At 42.9% G+C, this 22,488-nt stretch overlaps 1 protein-coding gene across 2 annotated transcripts in view; it reads left to right on the top strand.

Annotated features, from left to right (window-relative positions):
- TRMO (tRNA methyltransferase O) overlaps window positions 1–22,488 on the top strand; it is a 227,917-nt gene that overhangs the window by 155,898 nt on the left and 49,531 nt on the right. For both annotated transcript variants that reach the window (XM_085636606.1, XM_085636607.1), the window contains exon 3: window positions 440–597. In XM_085636606.1, coding sequence (XP_085492732.1) covers window positions 440–597 — 158 coding nt within the window. The remainder of the gene's footprint in view (window positions 1–439; window positions 598–22,488) is intronic.

Genomic DNA, 22,488 nt, shown 5'->3' with positions numbered 1-22,488 from the left:
GTGCTCTCATCTGAGCAGGGCAATAACCTGTATGTAGAAAGGTTGGTGAGATCACTGGAAGGGTGGGTGAAAGACTGTAAGAAGCTCAAATTTATTTGGGGGGGGACAGAAATGACACCTCGGGGAGGGTTTTTTGATGGCGGAGGAAGGCAAACTGTTTATCTGATTGGGAGAATGATGGGGGTGTAAGAACGAGCAAAGAACAATGGAGCCAAGATTTGAGGGATGCCTAGTTGACAAGTTAGCTTGTGCGGTTTAACTGGAGGGCTAGATACTCTGCTTGCTAGTTGTAAATAAAGCAGCCTTTTGCACCCGAAGCAAGCAGAATGGTGTGATAATTTCCCAATATGCCATCTTCACGATATCCCCATCATTTGTAAATATTATATTTTCTAAATTATCCAGTAAAGCTAATTCCTCCCTCCCTTTCTGTTCGTAGGATTTTGTTTGTTTTTCATCAAAATGGTCGCCTGAGCTGCAAAGCTAAAGTCCAGCCTCCAAGACTTAATGGAGCAAAGACTGGAGTGTTTTCCACAAGAAGTCCTCACCGCCCTAATGCCATAGGACTAACTCTTGCTAAACTCGAAAAAGTGGAAGGTAATACCAAAACATATTTTATTGTACCTTTGCTCAGCCCAGACACTGCTTTGCTAACTTTTCTTGAACAGAATTGTGTGTGAGCGTTGTAAAAAGAATACCACGCTCACAGAGACGTTCAGGATACAGTTGATTAAAAAACAATGCAGCCTTTTTAGACCTTTGGCTCATTTTGAGTAAAGGATTTATAGCAAGTTAACTACCCTCATGTTTATTTGAACATCAGAGAGGGTTTTAAATTATAGGCTATTTACACGGTTAACCTCAGGCTGTGCTAAAACATGCATTAGAAAATGTGGGAATACCACATGCTATGTCTACTGATGGTCAGTAAGTTTCGTGTCATAACGACATATTAATAATTGCAGTTTCAAACGACTTCCTCCCCCATTGTGATCCTTCCTGCTCAGATACTGGACTACAGTTCGGACCAATGACACCCTGCTTTTTCATATCACAAGGGTGAGGTGTACCACAACCTAATACCTTTGTGAAATGATTTTGAGTAGTAGTTGTAGGGGCATTTTGTGCTTCATGCATGTCAGTGGATATATGGGCCAAAGCTGTTGGTGTTTCAGAGGGCAGCATATGTCTAGGACATGCTTTTTGGTTATTTAATGTGTAGGCCATTTACTTTAAATGTATTGCATATACTGCATTGGGTAACACCGCATGAAGGTTTTCATTGCATCACACGTCTCATGTATTCAGGTGTCTGGCAGTTTGTTTCAGCCCTGCCTAGTTGTTTATTGTTTTGTTTCCCAAACAGCAGTATTGTAGCATGGTGCTTTGTTTACAGCATTTTGTGTGTGTGCTGCTGTACGGTGTAAATCGGGGCTGCTGGGCTCCAACCCCAAGTTTCGGCAGAGAGTCATGCCCGCTGGCGTGCTGTAGTGAGCTGTGACTGGGTTTCCAACTACCTTGGGGGATTCCGCAGGGGTGTGGAGCAGAAATTTAAAATAAGGCTGTTCCCCCAGAACCATGGAAAGGGAGAGGGGTTTGCTGCCTTGAAGAGGTCTACTGTGCTGGTAATAATGCTGCTTCTTTTGCTCTTCATCTCTCTATAGTTTCACTTCTCACCCTCGAACTGTCTGTGCTGATTGTCATTGTGGTTATCTTTGGGACCTTTGGGTAGTGGTAGGGAGTCCTCTAGTTCTCATTTTTGACAGCTGGGTGATGCTAGGTTGGTTTCTCTGTTCATTCGGCACATTGGGCTCGCTTTTTTAATCTCCACCTTGAGGACCCATTAGATAGAGAGGCAGTATAATTTATTCATATCGCGAACAGCCTTGGCCTTACTTAGCAAGTGGCTGGCAGCACGCATTCCGGAGGGCACTTGCTTGATGGACTGTTTATCAGCAATAAGTCCTTACAATGCCTTCCATCGCTACTGCTTGTCTGGTCTGACCATAAAGCTGTTATGTTCTCATATCCCCTCCAAAATCTGCAGGCTGGGAGATTGAAAAATAAGCAATTGAAAAGGGTTCAGCCTTGGAATAAGATGGTAACTGATACTTTTGATGATTCCCTAACTCAGAATCCCCTAACTTTACAGAAGATCCGAATGTATCATCCATTGCTTTTGATGAATGGCTTAGGATGTCAATCGATCAGGTGTTACCAGCCAAATCTATCACCAGCCATAGGGCAAAACATACTGAACCCTGGTATTCTGACCATCTCGGATTGCAAAAACAAAAATGCCGCCGCCTGGAAAGAAAGTGGAGCTCAGCATACGATTTGCAGGATAGAACCGTCTATAAAGGAGCTCTGCTGGAGTACAAAAAATCTGTGCAGGCGGAGAAAACCTGCTATTTTACTACAGCCATGCTAACTGCAAAAAATTCCTCGAAGGAACTATTTTCCATGGTAAAAAAGCTGGCTAAATGCTCTGAGGTAACGGAGTCACCTAAAAATCTGACTTTTTGAAACTCATTGGCTACATTTTTCCAAGATAAAGTTAAGGCAGTTTATAGTGACTTTGCCAGGCCTGCTGTCCAAGGGATTGCGCCGTCCCCTGTGACATTAGCTGCTTCTAGTGTAGACTGTGAAATCTCCTCAGTCCCCCCAGATATCAGTGACCCCCCCCCGAGTTATCTTTTTTCCCTCCATTAACTACTGAGGAGACCATTAATCTTCTCCGGTCCACTAAAACCGGCTCCCCCATGGATTCATGCCCCCCTAATAGTGTTCATCATTTACCAGAATTATTTGCCTTGCATTTGTCTCCTATTTTTAACCAAATGTTCTCTTCTGGTATATTTCTTACGAGTTGGAAACTGGAGTCTGTTCTCCCCCTTCTGAAGAAGTCAAACTTAGTTGGGGCAGGTCCTAACAACTACCTACCAGTTTCCAGACTCCCTCTGCCTGCAAAGATGGTGGAAAAAGCCATGAATGGTGGTATATCGGACCATATTGAGAAGCACGATCACCACGATGCCACTCAGTTTGGTTTATGAATCACCATAGCACCGAACTGGCTTTAATTACAGCGTTCAAATTGATTAGGCAGACAGTTGATGCAGGAGGTAATGCAGCACTTGTGCTGCTTGACCTCTTTGCTGCTTTCGATATGGTGAACCATCAAAAACTAGTCCGGAGTGGGATTGGTATTAAAGGGAAAGAGTCAGCTCTACTTAAAATATTCCTGTCTGGCCGGGAACAATTTGTGGGTCTGGATGAGTTAAAATCGCCAAATTTTATATTGCCATGCGGAGTGCTACAGGGCTCTTCTTTGAGCCCAACTCTTTTTTATATTTACGTTGCAGCACTGGCTAGGTTAGACTAGGTCCCTGATTTTCTCTGCTATTTCTTACGCCGACGACACCCAGATTGTAGTCTAAGTGACAGGCTCGCCGGCTGACACTGTTGCGCAGTTTCACACCTGTCTCCGTCAGGTCGGGGATTGGATGGCCACCAATTGTTTGAAATTAAATCTAGTCTTACTTTTTGGTGGCCATACTAATTTCTAGTCCCCTGCTCTGTGGCCTCTTGAGCTGGGTTCATTACCGACTCCTACGAAAAAGGTAAAAAAACTTGGGAGTCGTGTTTGACTCTATGCTGTCTTTCGAAGGCCACGTTAACCAGGTCACGTCTCTTTCCTTTTATACTTTAAAGCTACTGAGAAGGATTCTCCCATTTATTCCGGCAAAAGCTAGTGGTCTCGGCTCTTGTTTCATCTAGAGCCGATTACTGTAATGGCTTGTTCATTAACCTTCGGAAGAAGTGCCTGACCAAGCTTTAGATTGTGCAAAACGCTGCAGCACGTCTTTTGTTGAACATTCCAAGATATAAATCTGTTTCACCGGTGCTTAAAGATTTACACTGGCTGCCAGTGAAGAGACAAATTGAGTTTAACGCTCTTTGCATCGCTTTTATAGCCACGCATGACATAGGGCCTGCCATTTTTAAACAGAATTTACAGCCTTACATCCCTCCTCGCCATCTTCGTTCATCTCATGCCCATAATCTGATAGTCCCCAGGTTAAAAAAAAGTTCCTGGGGTGGCAGGAGTTCCTTGGTCGGTACGACCAGACTGTGGAACTCTCTTCCACTGAGGCTGAAAGAAGAAACTCACTTGTTGGCCTTTAGGAAGGCGTTGAAGACTTGACTGTTTAATCTCTGATGTGGTTCTGAAACCGTCCAGTTGGTCCTGTTTGATGAACTAGTGCCTTGACACTCTCGGGTGAATGTTTTGCGCTTTATAAATCTCCTTTTAATTTCATTTCATTTTGTACTTACTCATCCTTCATTGGATGAGCTACAGTATGTTGACTGGATTTTACAACTATATGGCATGTCATCCATCCATTCCTGGGAGCTTGTTTGGAACGTCCCTTGACTTCAGGTTGCATTTACAGGGGCCGGTGGTGGTGGTGGTGTTGACTATCTTCCAATCGGCATTTTAGAGAGGCTAGTGGGATGTGAAAATGGACGTTTTATTCCAAGTATTATCGCCTGTTACATGTTTATTAAAACATGAAATGAACATCTGGCTTTTCAACCTGGTTTTCACTGTACTCTTATCCCTCTTCTGTATCTTGTGAACTTCACTTTTAATTATTGTACCTTAACATTAACACATCTTAAGCACATTTGATAAAAGTGCTATTTTGAATCTAATGTATAAATAAATAATTTAACTAATAATGTGCAGAATTTCATGCGGTATTGGCATTACCATAGAATTTTCACAATTAGTTCCACATCATGAGGCTCCTAGTTTATTCCTCACATTAATTTTGTTTCTAATGCAGAGTTGTACTTATAGAGACAGGGAACTTGACAAAGGGGTTAAGGTGGCATGTGCCTTAAAGAAATGTGTGCTAATGTGAGGCTTTGACTGCTGAAAGCCCGGTCTAGACCACTCTACGTTAGGTGTACTCATGGGATTATTTTGGAACCCTGAGGAGGCTCCTGCTCTAACTCATATATTTGTCCTTCAACAAGCATCAGCACCTAACAACACAGTGGTCCAGTGCAGCTGGCACAATCCATATCTCTTAAACTGCCAATGTCCGCTTCTCATTTTAATCACAGCTCCGTTAAGGGCTGCAGTGTTTCCCGCGTTATTCGCCTGTACATACATGTGACCGCCTTAAAAGTCCCTGACGCCATAACATGAGTTTGTTTTGCGTTGTGTGTGGGAACCAGTGTAATGGGCAATATCCCTGTGATGCCTCAAGTTCCCTGTCAGTGATATCTGCCAACAGTATAGTTACTTCTTCCCAGAAGCTACCCAGCTGTGGGCAATCCCAGAGCATTTCTCTAAACCCAGCTCCCTCCCTATTGCATCGCGGACAAGCCGCCTCTTGAGAATTAAAATACTGATTGATCTTCTCCGGGGTAAGGTGTGCCCTGTGTAAGATATAAAAATGCATCAATTGGAATCTGGCATTTCTGGTGCTCTTCCAAGCCCTCTCTACTATCTCCCCCCATGATTTTTCTGGAATAACCTCGCCAATGTCCGCTTCTCATTTTAATCACAGCTCCGTTAAGGGCTGCAGTGTTTCCCGCGTTATTCGCCTGTATATACATGTGACCGCCTTAACCGTCCCTGACGCCATTACCAGATACTGACACCCTAATGACGTTGGTGGCTCAGTGAGTCCCTCCCCCTAATGTTTTCGAAAGGCCGCGGTGAGGGCAGAGTGCAATAAAGAAGCCCCCCCTGTGTAAGTCATATCGATCTTGTAGATCGTTGAACGGGATCATGGTGCCCTCCTCATATAAGTCTCCTAAAGTATCCAGTCCCTGTTCCGACCAAGCCACCAGTCTCTGCCAACTACCTCCATATGGCAGGCCCTCGCACATAAGTAGCAGAATTTCCAGAGCATAAGGGCATCTAATTTTGGCACGTCTCAAGTACCTGTGCCAACACTGGCGGGCTGTGTGTAGTTGCAATGGGAGGGCTGAAGGTGGAACAGGCAACCTCCATGCGATTTGGAATATCACTTTTAGGGTCACAGAGTCCTCTCTCGGCTCCTTCAGTCTCCAAATGCGTCTTGCGCCCATTTCGTGAGCCACTGTAGCTGTCACACACAGCACCACTATGAGGTTGCTTCTCATAAATATGTGCTGGTGCTTACCAATAAGTGTCGGTGCTGAGCGCTGAAAAACACCAGCACGAATTAAGTACTGTTTCAAGAGCCCTTTATGATTTCAAACTCTGTCATCCCATTAATCCCCTGTCGCCACTCAGTTTACCTGCTGGATTTCTGTTCCATCCTTTCCTGTCCCCTCACACTTCTCCTTTCCAATCCCTCTCTTACTCTTTTGTTACTGACCTCCTCATCAGTCAGAAGTCCGCCAGCGCCCTGCTATCGCTCTATTTCCTTACTCGTCTGCAAATCAAATATGTCATATGGTAAGGTATTGCAGGGTTCCAAAAGCATTTACCATATACCATGCATAAACTTTGAACAGCGCATAGTAGACAAAATCACAAATATCCATTAAAGCATGTACATTACCAGAAGACAGTGGACAGAATACCTCACTAACTTACATTCATCTCACAACTCGGACACAGGCAGAAACAGTACCAACAAGTATGGAAACATTTGCACATACACACACAGCACAAATAACACTCACATACATGTTCAAACAAACACATACCCACGCATGTGGCAAAGACTGCAAGCACATTAAACAGAGCATTGTTCAGATTATCAGTAAAAGTCTACCTGAGTACTCCAACCTCAGATATAGCATAGGAATTGGTAAAGGACTCTGGTCACATCTGTCTTACATCAAAATCACACACTTGATGTTCAGTGAATTAAATAATTACACCCAACCTAGAGACAGACTAAAACACTATACCCGAATGTATCGCTTGCAAGACAACTCCAGTCTGAGATGGAAAACTCAGAAACATGTAGGATGAATACTGTAAGACAAACAGCGCTATGAGGCCATTTAACAGCTTTCCATTCTACAGTCAAAAGCCATTTCTGTAAAATATTTATGATCAGCAGCACAATGGAACCAGCTACTACATGCATTGTTTATGGCAAAAAAGGGACATCTTTCGGCAAGGAACTTCAACAAAAAGCACTATGTACCGTAAATGTGAAGTGCATACAATTAAGGCACACTTCCTGTAAATGCCTGCACCGATGATTTTATAATCTGCCTCAAGTATATAATCTCAACCCACTGTTTATTTTATCGTTGAAGTCTAGAAGTGTATACCACAAGTTGCGTCAATAGGTTCGCAGGTGCACGTGAGCAATAGACGGTCAACCTGTTGTACAAAATTGCAGGATTACATAAGTATTGTTTGGTCGTGTTTTTTGCCATCTTGTTGGTTATAGAGACAGCAACCACATTACAGTGGTTGTGGGAAGTAAGTAAATTCCTCTTACACCTTTTTTTATAGCCCATTCTCTCAATTTATGATTGAATGTGCCTGTGTTGCTCTCTTTCCCTTTATCTTTTTTTCTTCCACCCTCCTACAAAGCTCTTTCTTTAACCCATTCTACTGCCTCTCTATGAATCTTTCGCATTGAGATTGCCATCTCAGCCATCCAGGTCAGCAGAGCTCTTAATTTGGCTCTTGTTGAGAAGAGTAAGTAATGGTAAGCAGAACAGACTAAAACACTACCGGGCAAGAGGATCCGTAGAGGAATCCACTAACCATGTACTTTAGGTTACTGACTTCGGTCCCGAGAATTTAATATGGGAGGGGGCCTTAATTCATCTCTGCCAAGTCAAGATTTGTCTAGGCAAGCAGGGAAGATAATAATAAGGCCTGCCTAAACAAAGGACCACAGCAGATCACCCATGTTATTTTTTTTTCTGCGAAACAACCTCCTCCATAATTCGAATGTATATGGTAAGAAAACTAGTAAGTGCTTACTTTATGACTCGGAGTAGCAAGACTGGTTTTGTACATAGTTTTTGTTTTGCCCCATGAAAATGGCGCCTAAACGTATTTGTGCCTGCAAGTCCTGTATTTTGAGAGTTTTTGTACTATTTATTTTACCGCTGAAGTGTCAGGTGTACATTCCTTACAACGACTTGCAAGATCTTTCCCTTTTGTACAGAATGCGGGCTACCGGCTCCTCTGTGTATCTCTTTGTCCTTTTCCTCTTGCATTTTAGGTCTTCTCAAGGCCCTTATGTTTAGACCCCAGCTCAAGCTGTCTACTCTGTTCTTTTTACAGACTGTATAATAGACCCCAAAGCACCTTTCTCAAGCCCCTGGTGTCATTATCGCATTTCTTCTACTTGTTGATCTACTACTTATATTGATATTTTTTGTTGTCATTGACAGCCATCTTTGTCCCTATTTTTGCCACTCTGGAAGCAATAGCATAATATCAGATCTATCCCTTTACTACTTGACCTAGTTGCAGCCTTTGACACTATAATTGCTAATGACACTCATTATCTCTGGGTTTCCTCTTACCTCTCTGATCAATTTTTACTGTCTTTTAGTAACCTAACTATTCCCATATACTACACCCATTATCAATTTGAGTCCTACAACACACTGGTTTGGGTCCTCTTTCTTAATGCTACCTTACTTGGTGACCTTACCGGCTAACATGTCTCCTTTTGCCACTTATATACTGATGACACCCAAATATTGTGCTTATTCCCAATTTCTTCCACCCACGTTCAAGTACTTCTATCAGATAAAGCAAACACAAAGAGATGATGGACGGAGTGCTGAAACGTTTCAAACACTCACCCCCAGTCACAGATCTGGGTTGAATCCATCATTGTTCTTTAGCTCACTTCGCCACCTCAGGTCAGACCCAGCTACATGCAAATCAGTCTTGACCCTGTGCCTAATGGGAACAGTCCAGCCTTAACTGCCAAGCCAGGTCTTCCCTGAGCCGGAAACAAGCATCCTGGGACCGGTTTCGGGGTAACACCCCTCTTCAGCCAGGCTAGCTTGAATCCAGTGGCAAAGTGAGGAAGGGACCCACGTCTGGGCATACCCTGCCAACTTAGGGCGAACAAAGCAAACACAAAGAGATGATGGACGGAGTACTGAAACGTTTCAAACACTCACCCCCAGTCAGAGATCTGGGTTGAATCCATCATCGTTCTTTAGCTCACTTCGCTACTTCAGTTCAGACCCAGCTATATGCAAATCAGTCTTGACCCTGTATCTCATGGGAACAGTCCAGCCTGAAGTACCAAGCCAGGTCTTCCCTGAACTTGAAACAAACATCATGGGACCGGTTTTGGGGTAACACCCCTCTTCAGCCAGGCTAGCTTCAATCCAGTGGCAAAGTGAGCAAGGGTTTCCACGTCTGGGCATACCCTGCCAACTGCCACTGGATTCAAGCTAGCCTGGCTGATGAGGGCTGTTATCACACACAGATAAGGGACTGAAACGTGGACCTATGAGCAGAGAGAGGCAAATATGGAAGGATTTTGTGGCCTGAAGCAAGGCTAAACACTTAGGGCTTGATTATGAGACTAGCGGTTCACAGACTGCCGGACTCATAGGGGTGCGGTGGTGGCTTTCTCCCGACAGTCCTATTACAGTTTGGCTGGTCGGACCACCTTTGCCCCACCACAGCCGCCAGGGAACCACCATTCCCTGGCGGCGGTGCTGCAATGTAGAGGCAGTAATAGCTTGGCGGGACCACTGCGGTCCCATCAAGCATATTACAAGTTTTCTCTCCGCCACGATTTTCATGCCGGTTTTACCGCCATGAAAACTGTGGCAGGGAGGTTGTGCTGAGGATAAAATATCAGAATCCAATAGCACGCCCAAATTTCTGGTGCGAAGATCGGGGTGGGTAATGTGCCCAGTTTTTCATGCTAGGGATGTTGTCTCCAAAGAGAAGTACAACGGTTTGCTCCGCATTGAGCTTTAAAAAGCTTTGATCAATCGGCGATAGCTGACATTATAGCAGAGACGCAACTCCTGGGTTTTACCCAGGTTGTCTGAAATAGATACCACAATCTGAGTATCGTCCACATAAGTCATGAAGAAGAATCATTTGAAGTATCTGATCAGGGCTGCCAGCAGAGGCTTATATGTACATTGAATAATGCAGGGCTCAAAGAAGATGCCTGAGGCACCCCAAAAGGCATACTGAAGTCATTGGAGACGAAAAGTGGTAGATTTTTCTGAGAGGGAGGGTTTAATCCAATTCAGGGCTAGAGCAGACTCCAGTACTAACTATCCTCCCTATAAACACAGAATGAGCAACCATATAAAAGGCTGCAGAGAGGTCCAATAGGATCAGTGTAGGAGAGCCACCCTGATCCAACATGGTTCTAATATCCTCAGCAAGAACGGCAATCTCAGTACTATGAAAAGTTCTAAAACCCACTTGGGCTATGTCCAGTAGCTGTTTCTTACAAAGTAAACTGAGAGTTGACATAACTTTCGATCAACTTGGTTTGGAATGGGAGCAAAGAAATAGGTCTGTAGTTGGCCAAGATGGTAGTGCCTACAGATGGCTTTTTGAGGAATAGCAAAATGTAAGCATGTTTCAGGCTAATTGAAAGAGTAGCAGTAGCCATGGATTTATTGCAGATTTCCACCAATTTAGGTGCTGCTTTTTCCTTGGCAAAAGCCAAGATCCAAAGCAGGCGGGGCCCATAAGAGATATAAGTATCTCAATAGATAAAGGAGACAATTCAGACATGCCGCTGCAAGGATATGGAGCAACAGTTAAAAGTTCATCACAGGTAGCGCTACCAGTAGCTTCAGGCCCTACGGAGGACCATAGTTTCAATATTTTATCTTGAAAAAAGACTAGTAGGTTGTTCCTCAGGTCCTTAATTCCGTTATATTGCGTGACACTCACATAAGATAACACTGCTGCGGGTCATGTCAATCACACAATACTGTACCGTTCCACAACAATAAATCACCCCTCACCATCTGAACATGGAATAATCAGCAAGATCTGCCACATGGAGCTGGCCAAAGGAGGGCTTTAGTTTAGTCCAACTCTGCAGGTCCTCAAAAACTACAAACTATGACCACTTCTAGATATCTCAAAATTTCAACTAATATGGGCTGATAATAGCGAAGTTCATCTAAGCAGCTGTCTCCATCAAGTCTTCCTATAACCTGTGCAAATACAACAAGATGCTGGACGGAGTGTTGAAACTTTTTAACCACTCACCCCCAGTCACAGTTCTGGGTTTAATCCATCGTTCTTTTGCTCACCATGCCAGCCCAGTCTGGACGCAGCCATATGCAAATTAGCCTTGACCTTGCTGATGAGGGGTGATACCCCGAAAACGGTCCCAGGATGCTTGTTTCTGGTCCAGAGAGAAACAGGCCTGGCAGTTCAGGCTGGACTGTTCACATGGGAAGCGGGGTCAAGACTGATTTGCATATGGCCGGGTTTAAACTGGAATCACATGGTATGAAGAAAAAGACGGATTTAGGCCCAGATCTCTGTTGACGAGTTGGGGGGGGGACGGTTTGAATGTTTGACTTTGTTCAGCATTTGTCTCCCTATAACCAAGGGCCTGAGCAGGCACGGAAGTTCAAACAAAACATCTCTGCGTGGACAACCCAGTAGAGTAACCAGCTAAGTTGCCTGCGAACAGAAGAAATCCCATAAAGGGGCCTGTATAGCCTTTCAAAGCTGCCAGCTTACTGAAAAAAGATATACTGTGCGCCTTTTTCTCACACTTCTTCCTCTATCACATTGCTAAACCCTGCGTCCCATAATGTGATAACCGCCGCTCGGTGGTCATCATGCACAAAATGAGAACACTTCCAAAATAGGATTAAAAAAAAGACAACACCCTTCCAACCACACACTGTCCTTTGTGTAGTGTGCTACCCATTTAAGCAAGTGCTTGATCGCTCCACTTAGGGGTTGTAGGTGCTATATAAATGTTGCAATACAATACAGTTTGAAACCATCATGAAGCCGGTGTGCTACTTTGATTTGTAACTATGTTGTTGTAATTATGTTTGTCTGTAATGTTAATGACATACAGAAAGGCTTTTTCCTACCAGTTTTCTCCATGTCGATCTGTGTAAACCACCTAGCGCATCTAATGGCCTATGTAACAAAAAGAATGCCCTCTTGTACAGCATTTCTGATCAAAATGTTTTGAGCTGCTAGAACTAGATACAATAAAAAGCATTTTTCTCACAGGCCTGTCATTTTTGTGTCCTATGTATCATATTCTTTGTAAAGCCTCTAGTAATATCATAAGCAACCTTTCTGCTTTCATCATTTCTCCGAGGTACTCAACTTCTGGTATTGCAATTTCCTTCAAATATCTCCTCCTGTGTATCTCCTTCCCCCAACTCAGGCACGCAGGCTACAGTGTGTTCACCAAGGGTTCTCTGCATCTCTGTCCTTGCAAAACGCGTTTGCCATCAAATTGACTGCCAACACAGATTTTCAAGTAACGCTGGACATTTTGATGACAAGACAACCAGTCTCCCACTTACCACAAGGGAGGTAAATGCTGCATTGGAGTCACAGCTGTTTTGGACCGCTCCACTGTTCTGAAGTTCTCATGCTGCTCCGGGGTCCGGAAGCTTACTCCTAAGATTTGGAGCCACAGTACTTTGGAGCTGGGCCAGCATTCAGAACCTCAAGAGAGCTCAGAACAAAAGTGTCCATCTTCCGACCCCTTGGCTCTACCCTTCATGCTCCAATTTTCATGAAAGGTTGTAGGACATGCTATTTTGCATGTGTGATTAATGGCTCAGGCACTTTATTTCTGATTTACCGGTCAATGTTCAGTTGGGGCTGGCTTTTCTTTCACAAATTGATCTCTAAACAGCGTCATATATACCTGTCATTTCGCCTACAATACACTGTTTATTAACACCAGAGATGTTACTTATCAAAAATGGAAGAAGCACATTGGTCCTGCATCAATGAAGATGTATCGGCTGGCCCCCGACACGTGTATGGATATGTAATGGGATTTTCGAATCGTTTTTATTTTAAACAACACAGTCTCTGAGTCTAATCAAAGTGATGCAATTATTTCACCTTTTGAAGGATAGGTTTGTGGCTTTCACAGGAGGCGTGGAAGCTTTGTCGCTTAAAGCACCTGTCAGGTAAGGATGATTTGACCTAGAGATGCAAATCATTAGTCAAACAAATAGACGCCGATCTTGTCTGCGGAACCAGAGAAATAAGGGGAGAGAGTATGGATTAGGACAACTGTAGCCAGTTAAACGTTTTTTCTATTAATGTAAATAACATACACGAGAATCACTCTCTGGCTATGTACGAAGCTACTTCGTTAGACCTCAACTGATAATGTCTTGTTGTGTGAGACTTTTGTCTGAAGAGAGGCATGAGTTGTCACTCTTCTAAGAAGTGTATGGTTCTAATCCAATCAGAGGCCTATGTAATGTCGACCAAGAAAGCTATTCTATTTTTAACGCCTTGCCTTAGAATCTACATTGTTGGTACAAGGAGCAAATGTTGTTTGAAATGTTTCCCTCATAACAAAAATAACTTCACTGCCCCACCTCCCCCGCATCTCCCTTGTCCATCTTGACTGCAAAGCAGTTGACCGGCTTTGAAAAGAAAAATAGAGATGTTTAGTTTGATGGAACTGTTAATTGTTTCTACGCGTTGAGTAAATAAGTGAGATTGATGCTAATGCTGTCTACATGCTTGTACACCATTTACTATGTCATCTCCAGAATATGACACCCTTTCATCTACATTTTCTCGTTGTGTCTCTACCCGGCTATTGCAGTTTAGCTTTATTTGCTCTGTTGAATTATTTCACAAGTGTAGGTAAAGACCATCAGACTTGTAGGAAATTGGGTTACTGGTCGAGGGGGGTGAAACTCTATGGGAGCAGCAACCACAATTCATGTCAGGGTGAACCACAAGAAAATCCCAGATTAACCTGTGCTTAACCCTCTGGTAGCTTGACACAAAGCAGTCAGGCTTAAAATAGAGGCAATGTGCAAAGTATTTATGCAGCATTTCAAACAGTAAAAAAGTGAAAATACAGCATAAAAAAAATCCCACACCAATTTAGAAAAACAGAGTAAAGTTGAATAAATACTTTCAGACCAAAACAACAAAAATCCAATCAGTAGAACTGTAGATGTGCAATTCTAAACATTTAAGTGAAACCACAGCCTAAAATCACAAATCCCCAACCATGGATATCTGTTTGCAGTTGCCTGGGTCAAAGTCGCAAGTACAGGATAACCACGATGGAGCGCAGGATGGATTCATGGACCATGTTAGGCTCTCTGAGCAAAATCCCTTAAATCCTTGTTGCAGAGCGTTTCAAGATCCCGCATTGATGATACGTTGCTCAGCGGCAGTTCTGATAAACTACGGCGGTGATGCAAGGTCCTGCATTTGAGGATGCATCGGGCATCGGCAGTTCTGATGGAGCAGGCGACGAAGATTGCAATGTGAGGTCCTGCATCGTTGTCGAGGATGCCGTAGAGAGACGTGTGTGATGTGAAGTCCTGCAATTGGGATGTTTTGCAGCGGTTCCAATGAGCTGCGCGCTGGTATGTGGGGTCGTGCAGCAGCGGTTTTGGCGCAAGGCTGCAAGGAAATACTGTGCGCTGTGTCAGTTCTGCCCAAGAGACTACATCAGTGCTGTCAGAGCATCTTCAGGCCCACATCAAAGGATCCAGTACTGGGGTGGCACTACTTGGGGGCGAGGGGGGGAGGCAGGACTCACAGCAGGCAGAGACCAGGTGCTACATTCAAGGTGGTTGGAGTCTTTTCTGTCCCTGAGAATATGATCAGGAGGCCAGCCAACTAGCATGTGGAGTAACTCTGAAGGTCCTTGGGTTCACGATGCATGTCCAGTCCTTTTTAATCAGGCAGCAGAGTAGCATGTTGTCTTGCAGAGCAGTTTTCCACAGGTCCAGCGGTGCACTGACGTGTAGGGTCAGTGAGTCCAATATGTATACTATGTGCCAGCTTTGAAGTAGGAGAAGATCCTGGAGGTTTCTACCCCGAGAAGTGATTAGAATTTCCTGCCTGCCCTGGCCCCAGCTTGTCTGGGGGCACAATAGAGTGGTGTGAAACCCCTTGTGAGTGTGTTGAGGCAGACACTTTGTGATTTGCAAATATGGTAGGTGACCGCTCCTCCACCCTATCAAGTCAGTGATGGCCCATCCTGCCACCTCCTAGTCCCCCTTTTTCTCACTGTTTGGGAGCAATACACAAAAGCAAACTGTCAGCTATACTTAATCATGTGACCTATGATACAGGTTGCAGGCACGAAATGATTAGAACAGGAAAATGCAACTTTAAAATAGTGGCATTTTTAGAACAGCGACTGAGAATCTGACTTTACCATTAAAGTGGGGTTTTTATTAGAATTCTTTAGACAACAAACTCGACATTCATACTAGATCCCAATTGAAAGTTATCAATTATTAAGTGAAATAAGGTAAACCAATCTTATCCTATGAGAGAGGTAGGCCTTGCAGTATTGAAAATCGAATTGAAGACTATTTCACTACCATGACATGTACAACTTACAAGTACATGTCCAACGTTTTAAATACACTGCACCCTGCCCTCTGGGCGGTGTAGGGCTTACCCTAGGGGCAACACACATATTAAAAGAGGAAGGTTTAGGCCTGGCAAAAGGTTTATTTTGCCATTTTGAAATGGCACTTTAAAATTATAATGGCAGGCCTTAGGCTACATAAGTGGATGACACCATAGGTGCTGCAGGCCCACTAGTAACATCTAATTTACAGGCCCTAGCGACATGCAGAACCGCTTTACAAGGGACTTAAAGGTAAATTAAATGTGCCAATTGAGTATAAGCCAATTGTGCCATGTTTAAAGGAGAGAGCTCGTGCACTTTATCACTGGTTAGCAGTCCTAAGACCAACAAAAACAAATTCAGAAAAAGCTTAGGAGTAAGGCAAAATGTTTGGGGACAGACCATCCTAAGGCTGACAGGTCTGACACATGTACTCTCCTCCCCCCACCCCAACTGAAGTGAGGAGAACTACCCAACCTCCCCCAACAGCATTAGTGTGATCTGACCCAGTGTGGTGATCCACCGTCAAGTCCATTCACTGTAGGGAGATGGACCCCCTCAACAGCTTCGGATTTACCCCCCTTATTTGCATGAGCCATCTGAGGGGCCTTTGGTTTGTCTGAACACAAAGGTGAGTCCCAAACAGACATGGTCTCCCCTTCTTTGCTGCCCAGACCACAGCAAAGGCCACACTCTCAATAGCACTCCACCTCTGCTCAATGGGAAGTAACCTCCTGCTAATGAAGGCTACAGGGTGGTCTTGGCTCTCCTCATTTAACTGTGCTAAGACAGCACCTAAGCCATGCAATGAAGTGTCTGTCTGCATAATATACTAATTGAAGAAACCAGTATACTTGAATACATGTGCTGTACGCATGGCCTCCTTGAGGGTGTTGAGTGCTTTCTGACACGCCTCTTTACAGATCACGTTATATGGCTGCTTCTTGGAAGCCCGCTCAGTTAAGAGGGCACCAATGATGTCATACCCTTCAACAAACATCCTGTAATATGTTTTGGGAGGATGTCAGGCCATGATAGTCTCAATCTTAGCCTTGAGGGACTTCACCTTGCTCCACCCACCATGTGGCCCATATATACCACAATACCCAGCCCTATCTGGCACTTGCTGGCCTTGATAGTCTGCCTGCCTGCTGCAGAGCTTGAAGTACCGCCTGGAAGTAGTAAAGGTGTTCTTCCCAGCCAGATAGAGCTAAAGACCTCTATGTCGTCCAAGTAAGCAGCACAGAAGGCCTCCTTCCCAGCCAGGACCCTGTTTAACAACATCTGCACGGTGGCAGGTGCATTTGTTAATTCAAATGATATCACGATGAACTAGAAGTGACCCTCTGGGTCGACTTTCATTCCCCCTCTGAGCAATCTGCCAGTACCCTGATGTGAGATCAAAGGTATTGAGGAATTCGGCAGCGTGTAGCCTGTTTAGGAGCTCATCAATTAAATAACAATAAAGCTGAAAGATAGCCCTGCATTTTATGTGGATTCTGTTATACCAATGTGATGTATATAATGGAGGGAGATGAACAAACAGATCTTCATTAGTAATTGGGTCACAGGTGTCTTAATTCAATAAGACACCTGTATTCCAGCCCGTGAATGGTGCCCTCTCTAGCGCTTTCTTTAAGCATTTGAAAATTCTATCTATAGCATAAAAATGTGTTTTTGTCTGATGAGCCTCATGGTATTTCTCAAAGTGCAACCGCATTTTTTTTATTACAGTTTCAGGGCTTGAAAAATCCACTTGCCCACTCCAGCAAGATTTATTCAGGAGGAGCTAGAAAAGTCTGTCTCTAAAAGCAGAACAAATGTGATCAGATAACAAGATTTAAAGGCATCTTTACTGCTCAAAAGTGAAAGAGCACTAAAAATCCCATTAAATCTTATTTTGTCACATTTGCTAGCTTTCAGAGACACAGGTCAAAAGTCAACCTATCTTATTATATCAAATTTTCTTTCTGTGACTTTAGTTAGCAAATTTTGTAAAGTGAACTGTGTGACAATTGAACTGTGCAAAGCATGTTAAATGAAAGGCTGTAAGATGTCAGGCTTTATTCTAACACCACACTGAAAAAGCTAAGTGAACTATTCAAACATTTCAAATATATTTCACTATTTACAAAAACCCATTTTTGTAATTCTGTGGTAAGAAAGTATTTGTATAGGATCAAAACAAATTAGAACACTTTACTTGGTGATGTGCAAATTCTAAATATTTTTGCTGAAACCCAATTTCTAAAAATTGTTTGTGCGGATTTATCAGTAAAACTACTTGTTAGTGGGAAAGTTTTGTGGTCATTTCAATGGAAATTATGCTATCTGCAAATGACAATGCACTACCACATCATGCTTTGGTAATATATTTATGAAAAGTGATTTTTAAAACATGAGCTCTGAATTATTACTGCTCGTGCCCAGATGACAATGCTATTAGTGAACTAAGAGGCAAGCCAGTAATCATGTGTACCCTATATATGAGCTCGATTCTTGTTATACATGGAGCAAACATTTAGTCTAGTAAATAAAAAGTTTTTTATACAGCAGTGAACTTGCATATTTGAAGGTGCTCTCTTATGTGATAATAAAGAAAAAGGCGGATCCATAAGACAAAATATTTGCCTAGGATCACACAATTTGAGACCAGTTCACGGGTCACATACATTCCAGTTAAGTCGAGAAGCTTATTGAAGTTACTAGACCTACAGGTCTAGTAAAATTTTTATGACTTTTCAAGCCCTGAGTTTGTCTCTCTCCAGTGTTCCAATATTCTCTTTTGACCTGGGAAAATAGGACTGCCAATATACCTCTTTGGGTACCAACACATAATAACATAAATGGTGTAGCCTGATATGCATTAACCTGTAGAGTGATTTTACATTCTTTTTCTGGGAATGTTGTTATTTAGTGTCTTCTTGGCCCACTTACTGCCTTGCCTTGCGTTTTTTGCATGGTGCAAGCCTTATTGAGCTTCCCCCGACCAAGTGGTATACTTCATAGGGAACAGGGGTGACTTTTAGTTAATATATCTCTAATTAATTAACCTTTTTGGTAAGTGATTTTGGGGGTATCTTTCAGAAATGTCCCTATGACAGTGTCAGTTGTCAAAATGTGCCAGTGTTGGTTAATTTTCTTCTTAATGAAATGCAGTTGGGGGATAAAGCCATAATCCGTCTAATATGCTGTTGCCGTCTCCGGCAGCATGACTTAGTAAGTTGAGCTATATTACTTTTGTATAGTATATCTTTCCTAGTTCTCATGTTTGCCTTCTCCAAAGCTCTCTGTCCTAAAGTATCCTCTTGATTTGAATGTTTCTATTGGGTTAGCCTTGGCTTTGTCATAATATTTTGGAATACTGCAATTTCTTTTCAAACAGGTGAGGTCCCCATGCAGGATGCTCCATTTTAAGAAAGTTGGATGGCAGTTTCTTGCATGGAATACACGGTAACCCGCCATGGGTTTTTTGTATAAGGATGTGACTGGTCTTTCATCTTGTATTTCCATGCTTTTTGTAGGAAATCCACACGTTGACTACAATTCAAGGTTAGTTTGACATTAATAGTATTATCATTCAAAGGTATTACAAACTTGTTCAATTCCTCATTGGTTCCATTCCACAAAATATATAACTTGCCTACATAACAAAGCCATAGGCTGACCTTCGGTATGAATTTCTGATATTTGGACTCACTGGACACATGCTCTTTCCACCAGCCCATGAACAAATGTGTGTAGCATGGCGCAAAGCAGCTGTCCACTGCCGTTCCTCTTAGCTTTTTGTAAAAGTCATTTTTAGGTTGCAGCCTACCAGACAAAGACGTCTTTGGGACTTTCAGAAAGTTCACCTAGGAACGCATTCTGCCGGTTGATTATCATTTGCTTTGTGGTTTATTACTCACTTATTCTGCCTTTCTATTTGCTGGTTGTATTTGCTTTAGGCTCTCCAGGTTCAGTTCCTCCCTCCTGTTGCCTAAATCGTGTTTACTGTATTTTTCTACAAACTCACTTTCTGTAAACAGGCCTGTAAATGTTGTTCTGATTTCATCACATTTGCTGTGCGTTCAGACCGTTCTCAAATGTCAGGCACTGTCTTCCGAAGGCTATTGTTTACTTTTCTTTCTCTGATTTTAAAGTGAGAGGATTTATGTGACAATCTTGCTGGATACTGGGTGTAGGAAAGAGTCTTTTTCTAGCATAGGACAACATTGAAATGAACTGTGTAAGTATTTAAGAATACATCAGAATTAGGAGCACAAATGAAACACATTTTTTGTTATTTCTGCGCTCTGTGTCACTGCACTCTACACCACTACACTCTGCACTCTACTATGCACCACTCTAATCTACGCCAATACATTCTACGATGCTGCATTGAACGCCACTGAATTCAATGTCCCTGCACTCTACGCCACTATACTCTGGAACACTTTATGCCAATGCACTCTGCACCAATCCACTCTACTCTATGCCACTCCAGTGAATGCCACTCTATGCGACTCCAGACTATGCCACTCCATTACATGAAACTCTGTGCCACTCCACTCTTCAACACTCTACTTCACTCTTCGCCATTCTACTCTACGCCACTCTGCTCTATGCCACTAGCTCTCAGCCATGCTGAACAGCAGCCACACTTGTGTACAACGAATCAAGCCAATTGCTCTTGTATGTGCGAAACCTATTGGGTTTGCCAGCGCTCCTTGGCCATGTAAACAATTCTCAGTAAGAAACAGGTCTGTTATATCTAATTACATTTTTGTGTGTTTGTATAAGCTAATGGGTCTAGCTTGTAAGATATGCTTGCAAGCCCTGATAACATCATTATGATGCATGCTCATATAGAAGGCATTTATATCAACAGTTACCATGTAATATCCTGGTTTACAGTGTATATTGTGGTTTTTCAAAATTACATCAGTGCTGCGCTTCTAATTATTGGTCAGAATTTTGATTAGGGGATTAGGAAGTGATCTATGTAGGTAGTCATATTTTCAGACACACTCCATTTTGATGATACTGTAAGACTCCCCAGGGGTTTTGGAGTTCTGATGTAACAGAGAGACTGGAGGAATTATATGGTCTTCTGTTGTGAGGAATAACTATTATTTTGTATTCTAAAAGGTCTTAAACTTTTAGTGTCATTAAAATGCGAACAGGTTTGTTTCACCAGGTCCCTATGGTAGCCCTTTTCAATTTGCTAATAACATTCATTCATTTATCATGTAGCTGTCTCAGCACTTCCCCCACATACTTGTTCCTTGGCCTGATCACCTTATGTCTCCCTTTGGCTGAGGTTTTGATAAGTATCCCTTTATTGTTTCCCAGTTTTAGTGCCTTGAATTGGGACCAAGTGAGAGTATTTTTGATGAGTTCTTGGTGACTCATTTGTTTCAACTCCAAGATCATTAATTAATTAAACGCATCAGTAGAGTCATATGGCACTGTGGGCATTGTACCGGATTTGAGATTAAAGCCACTCTTAATGAATACATCTGTTTTATACATATATTATTGAAAATATTGAAAGCACTGTATGTATCTTTTGTTTTCGTCAAATCAAACCTATCCAAAGTTTCATTTTCTTTTTTTAATTTCAAATATTTTTTATTGAAGAACCAAAAACAATACAATAACTCTTCCGTGCACCAAGATCAGTACAGTCATGTCATATGTACAAATACAAAAAATGAAAATGAATGACAAAACGATAAATAAAGAATAAAACCCCAATCCAGCTCGCATCATCAAATACCAATACAGTCTATTACATTGCTTCATGTGTGGCGCGCAGCGCCCCGGGACTCGTTGGATCAAACACGCTGCACCCAACCACAACCCCACTCCGAGGAAACAAGCAAAATATACCTCTCAGGGTGGGTCATAATGAAAGGAGGATGCATCCAATGCCCTCCAGAGCTTTTTGTTTGAGGGGCTCCAGGTAGAAGCTTGAAGCGCCGGATTACTTGACCCCCTCAGGAAAGACAACCACTCCTGCCAGATTTTAAAGCTCACTTCAGACGCATTTTTCCATTTGCAAAGAATCACTTTACATGCCATTGTTAACATTAAGTCCATCAATTGGCGATCTTGGTCAGTTGTTATTTGTGGGTCCAGTGCCCCCAGAATGACGTAAATAAATTCCTGTACAGGTTTTATCTTAAAGACATGGGAAATGCAATCAAATACTCTCCCCCAATAATCCTTTAATGAAGAACAGGAGAAAAGCATATGCGCAAGATCCCCGGTGCCTAGCTGACAGTTCCAGCACACAGGCGAATCTCTTAATTTACATCTGAACAGCCTGTCGGGAGTCCAATAGGCCCTGTTGAGAAGCATATACTTCGTCTGAAATAGAATGGGTGAGACTTTATGTGTAAGGGCTAACTTATGAATCACCTCCCAGTCAAAGGATATGCCTGATAGATTTGGCTCCGCTTCCCATACGCTTTCCACTCTTTTGTGTTTTTTCATGGGTAGGGGCAACAACAATTTATATACTTTCGATACAAAGTGACCCTCGTGTATTAGTCGTGGGATCTGCTGTATAAGCCAAGGGACATACGGAGAGAAGCTGTTTGCTGTCAGAATCGATTTAAGTTTAAGAAAATCATAAAAATCCATCGGACTAAGATCATGCCTGCTCTGTAAGGTCGAGAATGGCAGAGGAGCCCCATCCTCATACAAGTCCTTCACTAAGTTAATGCCCTTCTTGGACCATGACTCCCAAAATATAGTCCTACCCTTAATCTTAAGATGTGCATTCCTCCACAAGGACATATACGAGGACCTGGCGACTGTCAGGTTTGTTTTATGTGTTTGATCGAATCTAAGTAAGGCCCTTCTAGTATTAAGCATGATGTACTTGGAGTGAGGAAGGTGTGACAGGTTCATCGTAAGGAGGGCCTCCAAAGGCGCGTGA

The sequence above is a fragment of the Triturus cristatus genome, chromosome 2_1 (genome assembly GCF_964204655.1).
Source record: "Triturus cristatus chromosome 2_1, aTriCri1.1, whole genome shotgun sequence".
Lineage (NCBI taxonomy): Eukaryota > Metazoa > Chordata > Amphibia > Caudata > Salamandridae > Triturus > Triturus cristatus.
The sequence above is the reverse complement of the archived record's forward strand: the minus strand, read 5'-3'. Positions and strand labels throughout refer to the sequence as shown.